This window comes from Berghia stephanieae, chromosome 3 (genome assembly GCF_034508935.2).
Source record: "Berghia stephanieae isolate SIO BIC M18660-M18661 chromosome 3, UCSD_Bste_1.3, whole genome shotgun sequence".
In the NCBI taxonomy this organism is placed as follows: domain Eukaryota; kingdom Metazoa; phylum Mollusca; class Gastropoda; order Nudibranchia; family Aeolidiidae; genus Berghia; species Berghia stephanieae.
This window is the reverse complement of record NC_088362.1, coordinates 16,886,173-16,906,767: the sequence shown is the minus strand read 5'-3', so window position 1 is coordinate 16,906,767 and position 20,595 is coordinate 16,886,173. Positions and strand designations below refer to the sequence as shown.

At 36.1% G+C, this 20,595-nt stretch overlaps 1 protein-coding gene and 1 pseudogene across 2 annotated transcripts in view; one reads left to right on the top strand and one right to left on the bottom strand.

The window, feature by feature from the left end:
• Nucleotides 1–379: 379 nt before the first annotated feature.
• LOC144967242 (phosphorylase b kinase gamma catalytic chain, skeletal muscle/heart isoform-like) overlaps nt 380–20,595 on the top strand; it is a 78,494-nt gene continuing 58,278 nt past the window's right edge. The window contains exons 1-2 of one of the 2 annotated variants that reach the window (XM_078904217.1): nt 380–521; nt 5,673–5,951. In XM_078904217.1, the coding sequence (XP_078760343.1) occupies nt 5,863–5,951 (89 nt within the window). In that variant the 5' untranslated portion in view covers nt 380–521; nt 5,673–5,862. Of the gene's footprint in view, nt 554–5,672; nt 5,952–20,595 lie in introns of both variants that reach the window. The other variant, XM_078904216.1, reaches the window with a different exon arrangement.
• LOC144966880 (uncharacterized) lies at nt 14,023–15,180 on the bottom strand (annotated as a pseudogene).

The following is a 20,595-nucleotide window of genomic DNA, read 5'->3' as shown; positions in this document are numbered from 1 at the left end:
TAATAACAAAATGGTTATGTTAACAGTGTAGAAACATGATATAAATCATATGGTGATTATTCATATAATTTTAATAAAGGTTTTTAATTAATGGTTTTGCTTTTCTTTAAGTTTAAGTCTAGGTGGACTTATTTGCATGTCTGATATCTGAACGCAATTATGGGCTTTATTTAACATTGTTGTATTGGATAATATTTTGCTATGGTTTGAGAGCATCTCGATCACAACAAAGAGCCATTACAGATTGGGTTATTAGTCCTGCAATTGAGTAAACGTCAATTTAAACGTTTTAATAAATTATTACCTATCGCATCGGTTAATGCTGTAGGGGACACAACTCCATAAATCATATCTTGCGATTAACGTAAATTCTTTTAGTACAGTCCCTTCTGGTCTGAAAAAAAAAATGGCTGAAATTGTTGTTTTCATTGTTGATGTAATCTATAGATAGTGGAAGCTTACTGTTTCAAACGAAATCTGAACAATTTCACAAATTTGATCGTCAGTGGGATCAATAAATGGTGTTACATAGTTTTTTTAAATCATTTAATAAGTAAGAAAATGACATCATTATCACTAATATGCTTTGAAATGACTCTCATCATGACCATGACATTGCCAAGTCCATTATTCCCCTCCACTAAATCTAAAATAAAATTCTAGATAGATGACTGAAAAAAGAACCTACAAAAAATGTCATTTCACCACCATTACATGCTTTTTCCTTCTCATTACTTCATAGTTTGACTATCAACTGTCCATCATTTGTCCGACATCTGCACCATTTCAAGTTGGGATTGTTAGAGATCAATGTCCAAGGCGGGCGAAAGCCCAAGGAAGGCTAAACACCAATCTAACTCCAACTCTAACATGTTTTTAGACACTACATGCTGTCGTTACTCCCAGACATGTCCAGACCAGGGGATAACAGATTTTGCATTCCCCAGACAAGTCGAGGGGGATAACTAAAGGTTTCTATTGTATCAAAAATTATACCCAAATTATAGGTAGCCCCACCTGGTTTGCCAAATATTTTTTTACAGACCCAGAATGCCAAAACAAGTCATAAAAAATGCCAAATGGTCTAGAAAAATGCCAGTGATAATTTGTTCTTCAAGTCAATAAAAATTAAGTTATTTTTAACGTAAGATATTTTTTTAAAATGGCAAACTATCAAGTCAGTTTTTAAATACGATCCCAAATGACATCAATAAAAGACAGCTTTTATTATTGAAATTTGTCACCAATAAGGTCAAACTGGCTTTCCTTTTTCAATTTGGTATAAAACCACTTGTCCTTCCGTTGATCACTCAATGTTAACAGTTTCACTGTCAATTTTGCTAGTCTTTCAGTATAAAAACAATTTCAGTGAAGGTGTTTAGGGGCAGGAGATGGGGGAATTTTGTGTTAGAACGAGTCAGTGTTGTTCTCTTTAAATACCCATTGTGGTCTGGCTCTTGCCCACTAAACTTTGCTATTATATTTTTTCCTCCTGTTTTCTTTGTCCTTTATTCTATAGCATTTGCAATTAACTAGATTAATTACACATCTGAAATAGAGATGAAATATCGTTTAAAAAAATAATAACTAATGTTTCTACTTCTGCATCTAAGTGACCTTGTGGTAGTATGACACACGCCTCCAGCTAGGAAGGTCCAGGGTTTGAGTGCCGCTCTGAGTGGTGCAAAGTTGAGTCCTTGGAAAAGGCTCTTTACTCACATTCTCTCACCATACTCAGGTGTAAAATGAAAAACTGGCTGTTAGTCTGTTAGCCACATTGTCTTGTTGGAAAAATATTGTAATTGTAATGCAGTTGACTCAACTTAATAGCACACCTTTGGGAGTCCAGGTTAGTGTGTCGATTAAGTGGAGTGTGCAATTAACCGGAGAAGCTAAAAATATCTAAGCACCAGTTTTATGTGCCATTCATGTAGGACCTTCCCCTCTGAGCTTTATTGTTTATTTTGTTTTTGTTTTGTTTTTTTGTTTTATTTGTTTGTTTTTGGTGTTGATTTTTTTGTCCTCTTTTTTATTTTATTTTAAAATTTTCTCGTTCATGTTTTATCAACAACAAAATGTGACAGTATAGTTTGTTAGAATAGTAATCGTGAATCGTTGACTGTTTTCTATTCTGTGCAAGCTGTTTATAAACCCCTGTCTCCAATCTCGCCAGTGTTGGTAGATCATCTGTCAAACATTCTTCTTGGATAAAGCGACATAGTTTGTCCAACATGTCAACTTTTCCAGTGTTTGTCAGTGGTGTTCACTTTCCGATGGCTCATCCTCATCTTCATTGTCTATTCGTTGTCTTTTATGTGGCTGAATGGAGTCAAGTAGCTCCTGAGATATCCGTTCACCACTGATGGGTATATTGTTGTCCATTATAACCAATTGAATTATCATATTTGTCTCAAAACGGTATATACGTCAGTCCGGTATGAACCAGGTGCCAAAAAGTATTAGACACCTAGAAAACACGCCTCTCGGAGAGTCGTCATAATGTAAATGATGGCAATGATTGGTAAGCATAGCAAACTACACAGGTTTTACTCTCAATGGTATGTTATCAAGGTAAATTACCCACTGTTCTACTGCCTGACCAATAGAACCAACACTGAGGATATAAGTAAAACTTAAACGTTTATAATATGGTCAAGAAAATCGTGTGTATACCATTTGGCAGTATAAAAACAATAACAATGATCAAAGAGAGGTCGATATCATTCACGTTATTGTTTATAAACAACCAGTCATGCTTGTCTAAACACATGTTAAGGTGTGTCAGAAATTCTATGTTTTGATTGGTCAAAAATCTACTGGTTAATTTTAATGACAATAAAGGTCACATTTAGTGCTTGACAGTTTAAAAAATAATAATCTTTCTCCTAAATAAACCATAAAAACTTCTCCCATGTCTTGTAGTTCATCTAATCTGCTACAATATAATATCGTTTGGCGGTTACATTTTAGAGGGAACTATAATCATCCAAAAGGTGTTCTACAAACAATAACAAAAATTAGATTCCGTTTATTGTTTCACTTTGCTGTCACATTGCGTTTGGTTCGTGTTGGTTTACGCAACTGATGACGAGAAGGGTACACTGCTATGATGAAAATTTTATAAAGGTTCCAACAGAGAGGAAATGTCAAACTTAAAGCAACACAGACTTGAAACAAAAATGATGCACTCAGTTTACAGCATAACAGATGTCATGTCTCGTCCTACATGTTAGTGTTGCTGTTGGCTTATGAAGCCCTTTGAGCATGTTTTGTAGATAATGCGCTATATAAACGCTCAAGTTTGTTATCATTTTTGATCCAAATTGGTGAAAAAATATCGAGCAAATATGTTATCATAACTTACACCTACATCTGTAGTCAACTGGCATAGACCATTAAAATCCCTACTTTGCTATTTTTAATTAACCAGTTTTGAACCCATTCATTAAATTTTCTGTTTGGTTGGGAGTAGGGAGGGGTGAGAGGGGGTTTTCCAACCTTTGGAAAGTCTAAAATAATAGAAATAAATTCTGATTTAATAATATTGTAGAAAATAAAACTGTCGACTTTTGAATACGTCTTTTGAATCCCAACTTGTCAGGTAATTGTTGTACAAACGTGAAGAGAATGTCATGTATTAAATTTCCATTCAAATTTTTACCCCTTCAAGAAGTGTGCACATTTTTGGATAAATATAGGATATATTAGAGATGTGCCAGATGAAAACAGAATTAAAATATCACAGTTTCAGAGAGCCAAACTCATTATCCAATTAAATCACTCAATCCTAGAGATTTTTGCTACTTTTCAAAATTGGAAAAAAAATGCATTAAAAATGAGCATGTACATAGATAGTTTTATTCAACTATCATTACCATGTAAAGACTAAAAAAATTAGCTTTGACACTATGCCTATAATTTGTCTCATAAAAAATGTAATAAATAGGCATGGGGTAAAAGTAACTTGGTTAAACTACGGATATAGTTGGTGTTAGGGTTGAGTGAGTTAATACTAATACGACACCCACTTTATCAATTGGATCGTGAGTTAGGCTCTCTGACATTATGATATTTTTATTCTCTGTTTTCTTCTGGCACTTCTCGATACTCTATAAATTTAATCACCATTGATATAAATGCCGACTCCATACTTTTTCTGCATATTATTTGTGTAGTTTTGTGGTCTTGTGGTATGAATTTCTCATGTTTCTGACCTATAATGCACATCTAATGGGTGCACAAAGTTGAGTCCTTGGAGAATGCTCTTTTTGAGGCTATGTGGTCTTGTGGTATGACACTCGCTTTCAGATCGGAAGGTCCTGGGTTTGAGCCTCACTCAGCTCATAGTTGAGTCCTTGGAAAAGACTCTTTACTCACATTCTCTCACCATACTCCGGTGTAAAATGAGAACCTGACTGTCAACAGCGCTGTCTCTGTCATAAAAAATTGTAATATCGCCTAATAGGCATTACGTTTGTTTTTTTTTGTTTGTTTTTTTGTTTTTTTGGTGGGAGGGGTATGCCTGTCATCTGCATTTTTTGCGGCCGCAAATATCAGGGCAATCTGCAAATTTTTGCAAATCGTGGAAAATTTTGGGAAAATTGGCTAATCGCATGGCAAATTTTGGGGAAAAAAAGAAGCGAAAACAAAATAACGAGAGAAAAAAGGGCGAAACTTGAGAAATGTTGCAGCTTTGCCTGGGCCCAAACCAAGGGAAGCTACTCTCTACGGATAATGATCCTTTAAAATCTTTGTAACAACGCTATTCACAGTCATTTCATTTCTCAAGTCAAATAAATCGAGTCACTTACACTTCCAACTTCAGTCATGGATCGTTTCGTCAAAAAATCTTCAAATAAGGACCCAAAGTGCAGCAAATGTTTTGGCAAATGTTGGTCTTTTTGGCAAATTTCTTGGCAAATTTTTTTTGGGGGACGGGGGGGGGGGGGGGGGGGGGGGGGGGGGGGTAGGCAAATTTTGGCAAATTTTAGGTCCCAATTTGGCAAAAAATGCAGATGACAGGTATGCTTCCATGCTTGTTTTTTTTTTTTTTGAGGTTTTTTTTTCTGTTTGCTCTTGTAGAGTCTTGTTAAAGTAACAGATTAGGGAACTCGCCCTGTTACAAGATAAAAAATTTGGCAAGGCGTGTATGAACTGTGCCAGACAATACAGATAAAAAGATATATAAGAAAAATAAATCATCCTAAAAAATTAGCCTCCCTCGACTGGTAATCGAACATCAGACCTCCTGATTAATGGTCAGATATGCTACCATTACAAATCAGAAGGTACCAGGTAAGGAAACATGGGCAACACGAAAAACAGATAATGAAGACTTGAATAGCTCCATTTTTAAATTTTGTGATAATTTTTTCTATTTTAAAAAAAAAAATTCTTTCTGCATTGTCTGCCTGGCACCGACTGTTTCATTCACCTTTTCAGATTTTTATCTTGCACCATGTACTCAGTAAAAAAGTTAATGAGAATAGAAAATAGAACAAATTAGTTTGATTTTCATTCGTGTTCAATTAGATAGTTAAATAAGATTGACCATCCAATCCTTTTTCTGGTCAAGTCCAACGACAACTGTTTTAGACAGTGTAAAACGATTATGATTTATAATTTAATTCTTTTTCTTTTTCTTTTCTTTGTTTCTTCCTTCCTTTTTACAGATTGATGCAGAAGTCATAAATTGTGATACAATGTGAATCGTCTAATTTTCAGTCGTTTAAGAATAATCTTGTGAAAAAAAATAACATTTTGAACAATTCCAAGGAGAAGATTTAAAGACTTTATTTATTTGCTATATGACTTTTAATCGAATTTGAGCATTCGTTCTGAGTTGTTGACGTCTGATTGAAAATGACGATGTCCAAGGAAGATGACCTCCCTGCCAGGGATCAAGCTAAAGATTTTTATGCCAAGTATGAGCCAAAGGAAATTCTTGGAAAGTAAGTGCGAGTCTTCCTCCCTCCAGTCCTCCTTCTCTCTCTCTCTCTCTCTCTCTCTCTCTCTCTCTCTCTGTCTCTCTCTGTCTTTATCTCTCCCTTTGTTTCTCTCTCTCTCTCTCTCTCTCTCTCTCTCTTCTCTCTCTCTCTCTCTCTCTCTCTCTTCTTTCTTTTCTCTCTCTCTCTCTGTCTCTCTCTGTCTTTATCTCTCCCTTTGTTTCTCTCTCTCTCTCTCTCTCTCTCTCTCTTTCTTTCTCTCTCTCTCTCTTTCTCTCTCTCTCTCTCTCTCTCTCTCTCTCTCTCTCTCTCTCTTTCTCTCTCTGCCTTTTATCTCTCCCTTTGTTTCTCTCTCTCTCTCTCTCTCTCTCTCTCTCTCTCTCTCTCTCTCTCTCTCTCTCTCTCTCTCTCTCTCTCTCTCTCTCTTCATCTTTGTTTGACAGATGAACTATCTTATGATGATTATTTGTTTGTTTCTTTCTTTGTTTCCACTTTCTAACCTTGCTCATTTCCTTGTTGTTGTTAGGCATTCCTCAGTCCTCTTATCATTTCCTCCTCTTCCTTCTCTTTATTCTCACCCTTCTTCTTGTCGTCAACCTCCTTTTCCTCCCATTCCCCCCTTCTCCTCTCCCTTCTCTTCCTCTCCTCCTTTCTCCTCCCTCCCCTGCTCCTGCTCGCCCCCCCCCCCCCTCCTCATACTCTTCTTTCATTTTTCTTTCTTTCTTTCACTCTTTCTTCGCTCTTAATTTTCTTCTCTTTAGATGTATTTCATAGAAATGTCGATAATGTTTGAATGAATGAATTTATATAGCGCCTAGATCCACAATGTGCAAATAAAACAAAACAATAAATTAATAATTTAAGCATAAAATCTATCATATTTGAATAGCATCAATCAATTTGTAATTTAATTACCACGCGCTGTGCTACAAGATGAAAATTTAGGATATCTTTAATATGTAGGCCTAATAGAAATGTTAAACATCAAATGATTTTCTAAAGAGATGAGTTTTAAGTTTCTTTTCAAAATTGTCAAATGTCAGACATTTTTTGAGGGATGAAGGCAGTTGGTTCCATAAGACGGGTGCCGACTGGCTAAAAGATCTCCCACTAAAAGACGATCTACAGCGAGGAACCTGGAAGAGATCTTGACCACTGGATCTAAGTTCTCTCTCCACCACATAGGGATATTTTGTAGGTATACAGGAGCTGTCTTATTAAAACATTTAAAAGCATAGCATAGAATTTTGAACATAATTCGGCTGTTAACAGGGAGCCAATGCAAAGTTATTAAAATCGACGTTACATGCTCTTTCAACCCACAACCAGTCACCATTCTAGCAGCTCTATTTTCCGCTTTCTGAAGCTGTCTAATTATAGATTTTGGTGACGATTTTAACAGAGCGTTACAGTAGTCTATTCGGTTTAGTACAAATGATGTCATTAATGTTTTGACAGTCTCAGATCCAAAAGATGTCTAATTCTATAAATTTTATGGAGATGAAGATGACAAATCTGAGCAACTTTACTAACATGAGCGTCCATACACAATCGTGAATCTAAATATGCACCTAAATTCCTGATATTTCCACCATTTACAATCTTAATTTGACTACCAGCAATGCTCAATGATTCTATTTCTGTTCTTTTCCGGTTATTTCCATAAAAACTGATTATTTCCGTTTTATCCTCATTTAACTTTAATTTATTTAAAACCATCCAATCTTTCATGTCTTTCACGCACGCTTCCACTCGAGATACAATGTCCACTCTCGTATCGTTAGTAACAGGGAAATAAATTTGAGTATCCTGGACATACAAGTGAAAATTCAACTCATACGCCGAGATTATAGCATTTATGGGTGTTGTATACAAGGTATATAAGAGGGGCCCAAGGACAGAACCCTGGGGTACCCCAAACTGCAGAACACTAATATCAGAAAGAGAATCTTCAATGGCAACACACTGTGTGCGGTCAGAGAGATAAGATTCAAACCAGTCCAAAACATCATATTGAATATTGAAATCGGTTTGAAGTCTGTTTAAGAGCAACTTCCGATCAATGGTATCGAATACGGCACTTACATCAAGCAGTATGAGCACTGCCGTCTTCTTATCAGCAACATATAATTAACAAGATCAATGTGCACTTTGATCAAAGCAGACTCAGTGCAGTGTCCCTTGCGATAAGCAGACTGTACCATTGATCGAAAGTTGCTCTCATCTAAAAAGGTATTCAATTTAGAGCATACAATTCTTTCTCTTCCTCCTCTCCTCTCTCTCTCTCTCTTCTCTCTCTCTCTCTCTCTCTCTTCCCTCTCTCTCTCTCTCTCTCTCTCTCTCTCTCTCTCTCTCTCTCTCTCTCTCTCTTTCTCTCTCTCTTTCTATCTATCTATCTCTTTTATTGGTAATGACATGGTAACGTCATCGTTGATTACCCCCCCCCCCCCCACGCCTCCTTTATTTATTTATTTATTTATTTATTTTAAATATCTTCTGATAATTATTATCTACGGGCGATTCGACATTATTTGACGTCAATTCTCACCTTTTCAACAACCCTAATAACCAAGTGGGACGCCGTTATTATTACCTTATTATCTATTTAATGCGCCAGCTTGATCAACGGCACCGATTCTTTCTACAGTGTTAAGAGAAGCTCGTTACTCGTGTGGAATGGCTATGTATTATCCTTGCTCAGAGCTGCCTGCGTGAAATTTTTAAAATTCCTAGTTTTTAGAGAAGTAGAAAACTTAACTTTAATTAGCTTTAGAAATAAACAATTTGCCCTCAGCATGATCCAGAAATAGTCCAAAGTCTTGAATATGTGACCCTTCGCCTCAAAACGGTATTAAGTCGGGTTGGTTAAGATGTTGAAAATTGAATTTATAACCAGAAATATCAGACTTATCGTGTTCAGTTTGGTTGTTTTATTGAGGAGAATGGATACCATATTTTAGGGTGCTAATGCCAACAATTTATATTTTTTTCTGATTTTGACCAGTTTTATATTTAATTCGGTATTTAAGCACATTGTACGATCCGACATAATATCGTTTTGAGACGATGGGTCACATATAGTTTCTAATAAGGAACTAAACCTTCCTTCTCGACAAGATTTATTGAGTTAAAGAGGCTAATACAGTTCTTAACAACAAGAGATGAAGTGAGTAGAAAAGTGCCAGAAGACAATAGAGAATAAAAATTTTCGCGGCGGTGGTGGCAGGCGGAGTTGTCGTACCAATAAGGTCGCAGGTTCAAACTCCACCACCGCCGCGAAAATTTTTACTCTCTATTGTCTTCTGGCACTTTTCTACTCACTTCATCTCTTGTTGTTACCAACAAAAGTGCCTGCTCTTTTCTCAATTACTAATACATTTCTGTAGCTGAAGCCAAAATTTTTACGAATTTTTTCGTAGTACTAGGCAGGTCTGCTTACTAGATTTACTAACCGACGTCATGGCAGTCAATTAAATTAATATCATAATCCACACACTCGCTCGGGGATAATGAGCTGTTTTTGTTTTGTTTTTAAATACCAGGCATATCTGCGTAGATTCACATTAGTGCCCCGAGGGAATGATAAAGCGCAGTGAGTAAAGTAAAGTGTGACCTTGGTTAGAAATCCACAGGCCTGATGCTGAAACATATTTAATTTGTAATATAATGCCAATTATCAGGGGAGGGGGGCAAAATTCTGTTGTTGTTGTTTTTGTTTTTTTTTTTATTTGTCCGTGCCAGATTAGGATTTTTAAAGCAAAATTGTAGAGGCAATGCGATAAAGATTTTTTTTTTATTACACATAGTAATGAATATAGAAACCAACTTTAACGCGGTACTCCAGCGTTAGCACTAACCCCCTCCCCCCTCCCAAATTCCTGTTATCTTTCAAAATCTGAAAATGTGACTGTATGCGAGATACAGTATGACGATGTGAAACCTTTTAAAATAGGAAACCCAAATTCCTTTACGGTATAGCTAATAGTTCGTGGGTCATAAATTTGTTGTCTATATTTTTCAAATGCTTTTGTAGATTTTGACCGACGTGAACATATTTGTAGGTCTAATAACTGGGCGTAATTTTGGGCTTGTTTTAACATTGCTGTAATGGAGAATATTTTGCGTTGGTTTGAGAGTATTTAGTTCCATTACAACAAAGAGACCAAAATAATTGGGTTATCAGACCTGCAAATAAGTATACATCCCTTTTAACCCAACCTCCTTAAATACGTGACACCAATACAATAACAACAATATTCAATGACGTCATAATGCAATTTGCTTCTCTGTAGAAAAGAATATGGGTACTACTCGCAACATAGGACATAAGAGATTGTTTTGTTGTTTTTTGTTGTTGTTGTTGTTTTTTTTTTTTTTTTTTTGTTTTTGTTTTTTTTTGTTTTAAACGGGGATATATAGAAAAGACTTATGAACGTTTCTGGCTCAGATACTTGAATAAAATTTAAAATGCCTTTAAACAGCCTTATATTTGCATCCATGAAGTAATTAAGGGGCTTTTCGTAATAGCTGTAAAAAGAGTTTTAAAATATGTAATGACTTTTGATAGTAGAACACGTCTTTCAAAATTCATAATATAAAGATAAAAATAATTGATGAGAAAATCGTGCATTTTGGATTGATGCCGATATTGTAATCTTTTAGAAATCCGGCTTGTTTTTTATATACAGAGTTTTTGTCCGAATATCCAAGACAGTAAATAGTCCCACTTGATATGCAAATCTAGGGATTAAAAAATAAATATATATATATATATATATATATATATTATTATATATATATATATATAATATATATATATAGTCTTTTTATTAAAAAAAAAAAAAAAGTTAAACGAGAAGAAAGTAAACAGCTCGAAAGTTAGAAAACAAATTGAGACTAAAATATGATCAACAGTAGATTTAGAGCTGTGTTGGAAAAGGGAGGGGGAGGGGGGGGGCGTATGCCTTGACCCTCTGAGCAATTGTATAAGATTATAATATATGCAAGTTGAAATCACACTCTGCTTTTCCTATATTTAGGTATGAAATTAATCCACTAAGTACGATCCATTTTGGACTCAATAGACTCGTTTGTGTGTGTGTGTGTGTGTGTGGGGGGGGGGTTGTTGTTTTGTTTTTTTCCCCCAAAAAAACGAAACAATATCAAATAAATCGAGATGGTCGGTCTACTGTGCTTTTGTCGAGGGGTTTGGCAGTTGAAAACAGTCGATCGAGTTGTTCACCTGACGATCTGAACATTTTATAGGGCTTATTTATTTATTTATTTATTTACTTATTTATTTATTTATTTATTTATTTATTTATTTATTTATTTATTTATGTGACTAGAAAAATGCGTATATTTTTGTTTTTGTTTTGAATGCCATTACCGAAGTCACTGTGGATTTGACCGAAAAATAGATATTTAGATCACAATACAGGCTTAGAAATGATCCATTTGTCTTCACCACACTCATACTCATAGTTGGAATTATTATCTTTGGCTGAACGGCGTTGCGACTTGTATGATTGAAGTTGAAGTTCAACTTTTAAACGTGTCGATGCTATTTTGATACCAGCTTTTGATTAATCGAGACGAGGAAAGAAAGAAATGTTTCTGACAAATGTCCACAGTACAGTGAGATCACAACCCTGAGATTTTATGAATTTTGGAATTCAATGGAGGCGAGAATTACCCGGACGCTTTCTCTCTTTGATTGCATTTGGTATTAATTTGATAGTCATTCAACCTCAGGTCCGATTTATCTTAGGGGCTCCACCTTTATCATCTATTAGATGTTAATGGGCTCCACGCACTTCAAAATTACATCGACGGAAGTGAGTCAGAGTCTACTTATAGTGTAGTCGCTGAAGTGAGTCAATGGGGGTCGTCGTATCCACAGACTAGGGGTCCTGTATTCTCTATGGTCGTATCCGGCCTATCAGCGAGTTACTGTTGGCTCAGTTGTGTCATGGCCTAACAAACACCACTGCCTATCCACCCCCCCCCCCCCCCCCCCCCCCCCCCCCCCCCCCCCCCCCCCCCCCCCCCCCCCAAGTCTGACTCGTCGCAAACTGAGTAAAACGGAAACATGTGTTCTATTTATGAAACATCTCTGAACAAATCATTGTTTCATTATTGAACACTTTAAATCAATTAAAAGAGCATAGATAGTTCTAGAGTAATAATAATATATACGTAAAAAGGTAAATTAATGTAAATACTTAGAACGGGTGCACATCATGAGGCATCAAAATGTGAAATACTCTACAAGGTTGGATAGATAGATAGATAAATAGATAGATAGATAGATACTCTCTCTCTCTCACACACACACACACACACACACACACACAGAAGGAGAGAGAGAGAGAGAGAGAGAGAGAGAGAGAGAGAGAGAGAGAGAGAGAGAGAGAGAGAGAGAGAGAGAGAGAGGTGGAAATTTAAGATCTGAGGGAGGTTGGGGGATGGGGGGGGGGGGGATTGTATTTTTGCTTTGTATTATTTTATGCTTTCCCACTTGGTTGAAAAGACTGATTGATTTTCTTGATTAAAAGAGTCTAGATTTAGGTTATTGTCAATGATGATACTAATACAAAGAACAACAATGTAACTAAAACGATAGGTGGTTACACCATGAAACTTTGAACTAACTTATAAGTAAAAAGGTAGGGGGCGCGGGGGGGGGGGGGGATTGACAGTGAAAGACGAAGATGGGGGGGGGGGGGGGGGGGGATTGACAGTGAAAGACGAAGATGGGGGGGGGGGGGGGGGGGATATATATTGAGGAAAATATAGAAGACTAAGGAGATAAATAGAAATAGGAGATAGTGGGGGCGGGGACGGGAAAGGCGAGTTGTAGGTTGTATTTTTGCTTTGTTTTCTCCAAAAGGTTGATTGATTGAGGCGGGAATCAAACTATCATCATCAGTCTATCATTTATTGGGTGATCCTTGTTTGTGAAACAGTTACAATGCTTTACGGACACACCAGAGATTTATTGTTCAATTCCTGGCTCGGCCGCTCGGCTAGCCAACTTTTTCTGAGACTTATTATTCTGTATTTGTTTTGTTTGTTAGCTTTCTTTTACTCACTCAAAATCTAAAATTTATTGGCACAGCTTTTTTTTTTGTTTGTTTTTTTGCAGTGCTTACGATCTAAATTCTAATTTATTTAGCTAATCAATTTCCAACTCTCAGAAACTTTAAATATTAATATTAGGCCTTGGTCGCATTATAACACTTACCGTTTATATCCTATAGTATAGATCATCTTCATAATTAATATGCAGAATCACTTCACCAACTACTAACTACGAAGTCAAGCTTTTAAATTTTACAAACTTTTGACTTGGATTTGTTCTTTAAAAAAAAGAATATTAAAATTAAAATAATACTGAACACGTCTCTCTTAGAAAAATGATTCCCAAGATAAACTTACATTGCTTTTATTAAAAGTTGTACCACATAAATTCTATCACATGAAACAATGAACAATTAAGGGGAGGGGCGACACCTGAAACTATTTTCAAGAATAATAATTAGATCCAATATATTTTTATATTGGGACATTGCCTATGACCAATGGATTCGAACCATGTGATTTATTTCGGTGGGCGTGTCCGGTTGCCATGGTGACGGCCGCCATCTTGGATTTTTGTCCTCTATGAGTGCTATTTTTAAAAGTTACTTTCTCAATAGGTTTCCATGGAATTGTTTTGAAATGTTGCATGGTGGTTTATTTGTACAATACAAAAAAAAATTACAGAGCGTTTTTGAAATATTTCAAATACATTTTTATTTATAAATTTTTAAAAATAAACATTTTTCGTACGCAAAAAAAATCATGTTTTTTGACATAAAAATGTCAATTTTTCATAAAATAATAAAGATATTCAAAATTCCTTCTGTATGATTTTAGATAATCACTAGAACTCTAGACATGCAAAGTTATAAACAAATTGATTGATAAATGACAAAATAAGATAAAAAAGAGTGTTAAAAGATGGCATTTTGAGAAAAAACGAGATCAAACATAATGATTAATGAAAACAATAAAACAAAAGAGTACAACCACCTCAAAACATACCAGCACCGTATGAGGGTCCCCGTGTTCTTTTTCTGCCTCCATCTGGGCTTTTTCACGGGCCTGAGCTTTTATTTTACGTCTTTCTTTCTCATTATGTTGAGTAGACCGTATGCTTTGGTCAAGTCTTTTTGACTCTGCTTGCTGACTCAACCTCTGGGAGTGTTCTCCCAGTCCACCTATGCCCAAAGACACTTTCAGGGATGTTATTCCTGCTGGACCAAAATTATACTCTGCAGCTGCACTTATGACACCAAACTCAACTTTTTTCAGGGAATGGAAGTATGTTTTATGGTATCTTGCCCAAACAGAATTATGAAAGCTTTCGTTTGGATTTTGTGTTGCCTTCATCTCACAACGCTTCAACAAAGCATCCGAAGACAACCTTTCATATACAGGCTTCAAGTGCTCATGGAGTAAATCAAAATTCAAAGGTGTATGTACACGCTGCTTGTGTCCACCAGTATACATATGGGCAGCAACATCTTTTTTATAAAAGCACCAGGAGTCCGGTTCAGGAGGACAAAACATATGTTGAGGAAAGTCATCGGTAGAATAACCGTGGTAAAGGCTAGCAAGAATAGCGCGTCTCATTTCCTCCACTGTTGCATTGCTTCGAATCGCTTTATCATAATACTTTTGAAGCTTTCTCATGGTCTCAGCAGTGAGGCGCCCGTGACCTTTGCCACCCAAGGTAATTCCTTTTTTTTCTACAATCATCAACTAGATTACGAAGCGCAGTGCCCATACGCTTTGAAACATGATTGATACATTCCTCCTTCACGATCTCAATACCAGGCCCATAAGGCCGTAATGCCTTCAAATTATTGTACGTCTTAGAATCACCATCACTGATCATTGTGGTGTAGCGAAAATTGTGTTTCTCAACTGACCGGTTCCAAAGAACTTCAGCTGCTGTCATTTCCATCATACCAGAGCTTCCGCTGAAGTTTATTGAGCATTCTCCACTTTCTTTGTGCTCTGTAAGCCACCTATCATAATGCTGCGGGTTCTCACGTTTGATCCATTCCCCTGTCTGTGCACATACGTGGCAATGCAAGCTCATTACCTCGTCTTCTTTTCTTGCTTTATTGATTCTTGCAGCAAATAACTGTTGCCAACGTTTGGATTTTTTGGTCACTTTAGGCATATTTATAATAATCCAGTAAAAAATTAGAAATATTTAAAGATAATTAATGAGATTTCGTGTCAAAATTTGATAAAACAATTGATCAACCGAAATGTAAACAGATCGTAGTAAAAATCGTAGTAAAGAGCCCGAACTTTCACCCTGACTCGACATCCAATCCCTTGCTGGGAGTCTGAGGTCGAGAACAAGGTCAGCCAATCAGATCGCACCATTCGTGATCACGTATTTACCTGACAACTTGACCTCTTGTCAGCTGTTTGACACACACTTTTCGTTCACGACTAAGTTTCTAAACCCCTCCCCTGCCCACATTGTGAGATTTATGAGACTGAAACCGTGTCAACGAGAAAGACAAAGAGTAGACCAAACTATCGATATCAAAATTTACAACATCGATATACATTATAATGCTTTTCAGTCCTATTATTTTCAGTTGAATTTTCACAAAAAATTGAAAAGTTTGATATTTTCATATCGACTCCATGTTTATAAAAGACGATTTACAAACTTTTTATTATCCAAATCACCCTCTCAGTGCTGAAAATATGTAAAAAAATGATTGTTCTTTCATAATAAACAAAAAACTGAAATTTTATATTTTGACCCAAAAATCGATTTTTCAGGTGTCGCCCCTCCCCTTAACAATGCTTTCAATCAGGTCATGTAATGAATGAGAATGAGATGCGGGCGACACAAAGCGGGGACTAGACCTGTAATACTAGATGATAATGTGGTCCCTAAAGGCGTAGCAGCACATAAAAGAATTCGACACTTGTTCGAATTAGACACTTGTCACTTGTTCGCCTCACTGCTTTTCCTTTATCGTCAGATTGTGAGAAGAAAAGGCGTCATCTTAAGTACATCTTGATTATTGCGTAATCTATTGTGTAGGAGATGACGAACAATCGTTTCACTTTTGGAAGTTACTTGATCTTATTGTTGGACCAATAGCCCCGGGGCGTCTGTACTGTCAACAGGTCAATACTAAATGATAATATTATTATTCGGGCCATTATTATTTGTGGTGATGGTAATGTATCATTGATTATTTTGGTTTGTGCTTGGAATATGGCAGGATGATCGGATTTTGTCCAGAGAGAAGAGAGAGAGAGAGAGAGAGAGAGGAGAGAGAGAGAGAGAGAGAAGAGAGAGAGAGAGAGAGAGGTTCTTGGAACCTTTATAAAATATATTTAACTAGCTGTAATTAAAACAATAAACGGGGACGGAACTATTCTCATTGAAGTAATCTGACAAATAAGCTGATAGATTTCAAGATGTGAACGAATGATCAGGTCGAAGAGGTGGGGCCGGAGAAATGTTCATCTATTGGATTGTGGTAACAAAAACAAAACACGATCTTGTCAAGTTTCAGATTTGAAGGAAATGTTGAAACGTTCAAAATATCAATTCTAAGTCACACAAAATGTTTCAATCATCCCTCCTTTTCTTTCCTTCTCAAACTAACTCACTCTCATTCAATTTCAAGCCATTCAACCACACGCCATTTGAACAGAAAATAATGTTCTGTTCAGTGAGGGAACAAAGACTAATTTTCAGAGACGGGAGAACGCTTTTACTACTATTGAAAAGTTAGCACTTCGTTTATATTTTCCCCGGTGGGGAATGGGGAAGGTACTCTTCCCCGCCCCCCTCCTCTCTCTCTCTCTCTCTCTCTCTCTCTTTCTCTCTCTCTCTCTCTCTCTCTCTCTCTCTCTCTCTCTCTTTCTCTCTCTCTCTCTCTCTCTCTCTCTCTCGTGTTAACACGTAACACTGTAAGGGGCTCAAGGGATTTTAACATTTGCATACAATACAGAACTGCCAACTCACAGTTTTCCTCGGGATTGTCTCTTTTGTTAAGGGTTTTGAATTGGATAAATCCTGACAGGATTGTAAAATATTATTATTATTATTATTATTATTATTATTATTTTATTATTATTATTATTATTATTATTATTATTATTATTATTATTATTATTATTCTAGTATAATGTTTTTTCTGTTGTAATGATTTAGGAATGTTTTAAAATGTTCTATGATTATATTGTGATACTCTGTGTTATTAATGGCGCAATTTCTTTTTGGACTTCATAAAGTTAATAATAATAATAATAATAATAATAATAATAATAATAATAATAATAATATATAATAATAATAATAATAATAATAATAATAATAACAATAATAATAATAATAATAATAATAATAATAATAATGATGATGATGATGATGATGATGATGATGATGATGATGATGATGATGATGATGATAATAATAATAATAATAATGTGCATTTGTTAAGCGCAGCTTTTCCCGGTATATAATGCAGGCTCTGGGCACGTTACAATGACGTGTACATATGTATATCAAAAATATCAATACTCCCTTGCACAGTATAATTCCACTCACAAACACTTACACGCACGCATACGCACCCACAGACACACACATACACACACAATCACACACTCACACACACAAACACACACACCCACACAAGTCATCATTCATTGGAGTAGCTGCTCACAGAAACATGTCTGACTGGATGGGGTTCCTGACCTCCCACAGTGGGCAGGGAGGTACATTCTATGTCTTTTATCCCCCTATGTCTGTTTTCCAACATGCTTTCTGTCTTTGTCTTGGAATGAGATTACTTGGTTTTGTGTTGGCCCTGGCCGGGTACCCTGGCTGGGAGGGAAACAGTCAAATGTATTGTTAGTTTTGGGAGATGATATTTTTTTCCTTGTAAATCATCTCTTTGTTATGCATTGTAGTAGGTTTTCTTTATATTATTATATATGATTTGTAAAACATTTGAGTGCATTCTTCTTAGTGAGGACCTGTGCTTGTGTCTTGGTGAGACTTTTAGTGATCTCAAACTAAGTACCTTGACAGTGTGCTTTTGGAATCTACATCTTTGTCCTATTTGAACCAATTCCCCTTTTTCTTACCTTTTCTTGGGTTCTTTAATTGTCATTCTAAAACGTTTTACTATCCCAATTTCTTCCTTTTTACTGGCGCTGATACCTTAATGTGTTGCAACCCTTAAACACAAAAACAAACATCACCGAAAAAGATGAGTTTTTAGTTTCTTTTTGAATGTTTCTAGGGCTGTTGATTCTCTTATTTCTAAAGGAAATTTATTCCAAATTCTAAGGCCGGACCAAGCAAAGCATTTCTCCTCGGCTTTAAGTCTAGTTTCAGGTATCTTTTGAGTTTTTATACCGGAAGAGGAACGAGGAGATCTTTGCGGTTCTCAATGAGCTCTGTCAGATAAGAAGGAGCGCTGTTATCTAGACATTTAATAATAATTAACGTTGCTAGTTTATATTCCATACGATCTCTCACAGGCAGCAGTGTAAGTCCACCATGAGAGGAGCTGCTTCATCTTGGCGCTTCTTTTTCATTACCAAGCGTTCTGCATTGTTTTGAATTGCTTGGAGAGAACGAGAATGTGTTCATGCTGTACCAGAAAGTAGAGTTACAATAATCTAATTTTGAAAAAACAAAGCAGAACAAACTAAGGCATATATTAATCTTTGATATGCATCCTTTGTTATATATAGTGTGAACTTAGCTTTTTCATATCTACCAATAATTTCTTCTTTAATTGACATACTTGTTCATTCATTGAAAGGTCCGAATCTAACATGACCCCAAGATTCCTAACGTTTTTGACAAAAGGCTCTTTGATTTCGTTTATCTTTAAAAAAGTTTGATTGAGTTTATTAATTTTATTCTTGTTTCCAATTATTAAAACCTCTGTTTAACCGCATTCAATTATAATTTATTCTTCCCCATCCGTTCGTTAACGATGAACCTGATTGGAATAAACCGTGTCTGTACTTTTGTCCCCAGTGAAAAAAAAAAAAAAAAATCATAATCTAAAAAAAAAAAAATCCTGAATTAATGTCTTAATTATCCTTTAATTCATGCGACTATGTGGTCTAGTGGTATGGCATTAGCTTTGGATTAGAAGGTCCTGAGTTCGAATCCCGCTCTGAGCGGCGCATAGTTAAGTCATTGGAAAACAGTTTTCTCTTTCTCTAAGCGTACTCGGGTGTAAAGTAAGTACCTAGTCGTTAGTGTTGTCTTTGCCCAAAAAAAAATCAAAAAAAAAAAAAATAAAATTAATAAAATAAATAATAAACAAACAAAAAATTTAATGTAATATCGCTTAACAGGCGTCATGTCTCTTCCAAGTCAAATGTTGCTGTTGGCTAGGGACTCCTTGTAAAATGCTTTGAGTACGTTAAGTGGATATTGCGCTCAAAAAACAAAAAAAAAAAAAAAAAAGAAGCTCAGATTTTTACGAACATTTTGGGTTGACAGCTCTGTATATATTATGTCCTGTCATAACATCTGCTTCTTCCCCACCAACCGCCACTGCCCTATAGTCTATAATAGTGTGCATGTTAGGCTGACAGCAGGGGTGTCAATTCACTGCGACATCTGCTGTTGTGGAAGGATGTGGTGGTCTTCTAAACCTCGTAAAGCATCCATTCCTATTACGTCATCATAGTCAATCGTCGGTTGACGCGACATCTTGACAATGGGCAGGACTATGAATGTGTTATTGTAGACCACTTTTATTGTTGCTTTGGAAGTCTTTCATTTCTTTTTACAGTCCACTACAGCTTCTAGCATCTTAAATTGAAATTGAGTTTTTTTTTTTATATAGAGCATGCAATATCCACTAAAAGTGCTCAAAGCGTTTTACAAAGGGTCCCTGACCAACAGCAACAAGTACCATTGTAGAACGAGACATGACGCCTGTTAGGCAATGTTACATTTTTTTTCCGACAGAGACAACGTTGTTAATGGTCAGGTACTCATTTTACACCTGAGTACGGTGAGAGAATGTGAGTAAAGAGCCTTTTCCAAGGACACAACTATGTACCGATCGAGGCTCAAACCCAGGACCTTCCGGTCCGAAAGCGAGTGTCATACCACAAGAGCATAATATTGCCGCACAAATGTTAGTAAGTGAAAATTTTCTATCCGCAATGAAGCAGCGTATAATACCGCGTTTAAAATCAAATGTGATTCGGTTCTTAATCTTGGGGTTTCTATAAGGAAAATGAAGATGGGGGATAGATGATACTGATGATGATGATGATGATGATGATGATGATGATGATGATGATGATGATGATGATGATGATGATGATGATGATGATGATGATGATGATGATGATGATGATGATGATGATGATGATGATGATGATGATGATGATGATGATGATGATGATGATGATGATGATGATGATGATGATGATGATGATGATGATGATGATGATGATGATGATGAAGTGATGATGATGATGGATGATGATGATGATGGATGATGATGATGATGATGATGATGATAGATGATGATGATGATTGATGATGATGATGATGAGTGATGAT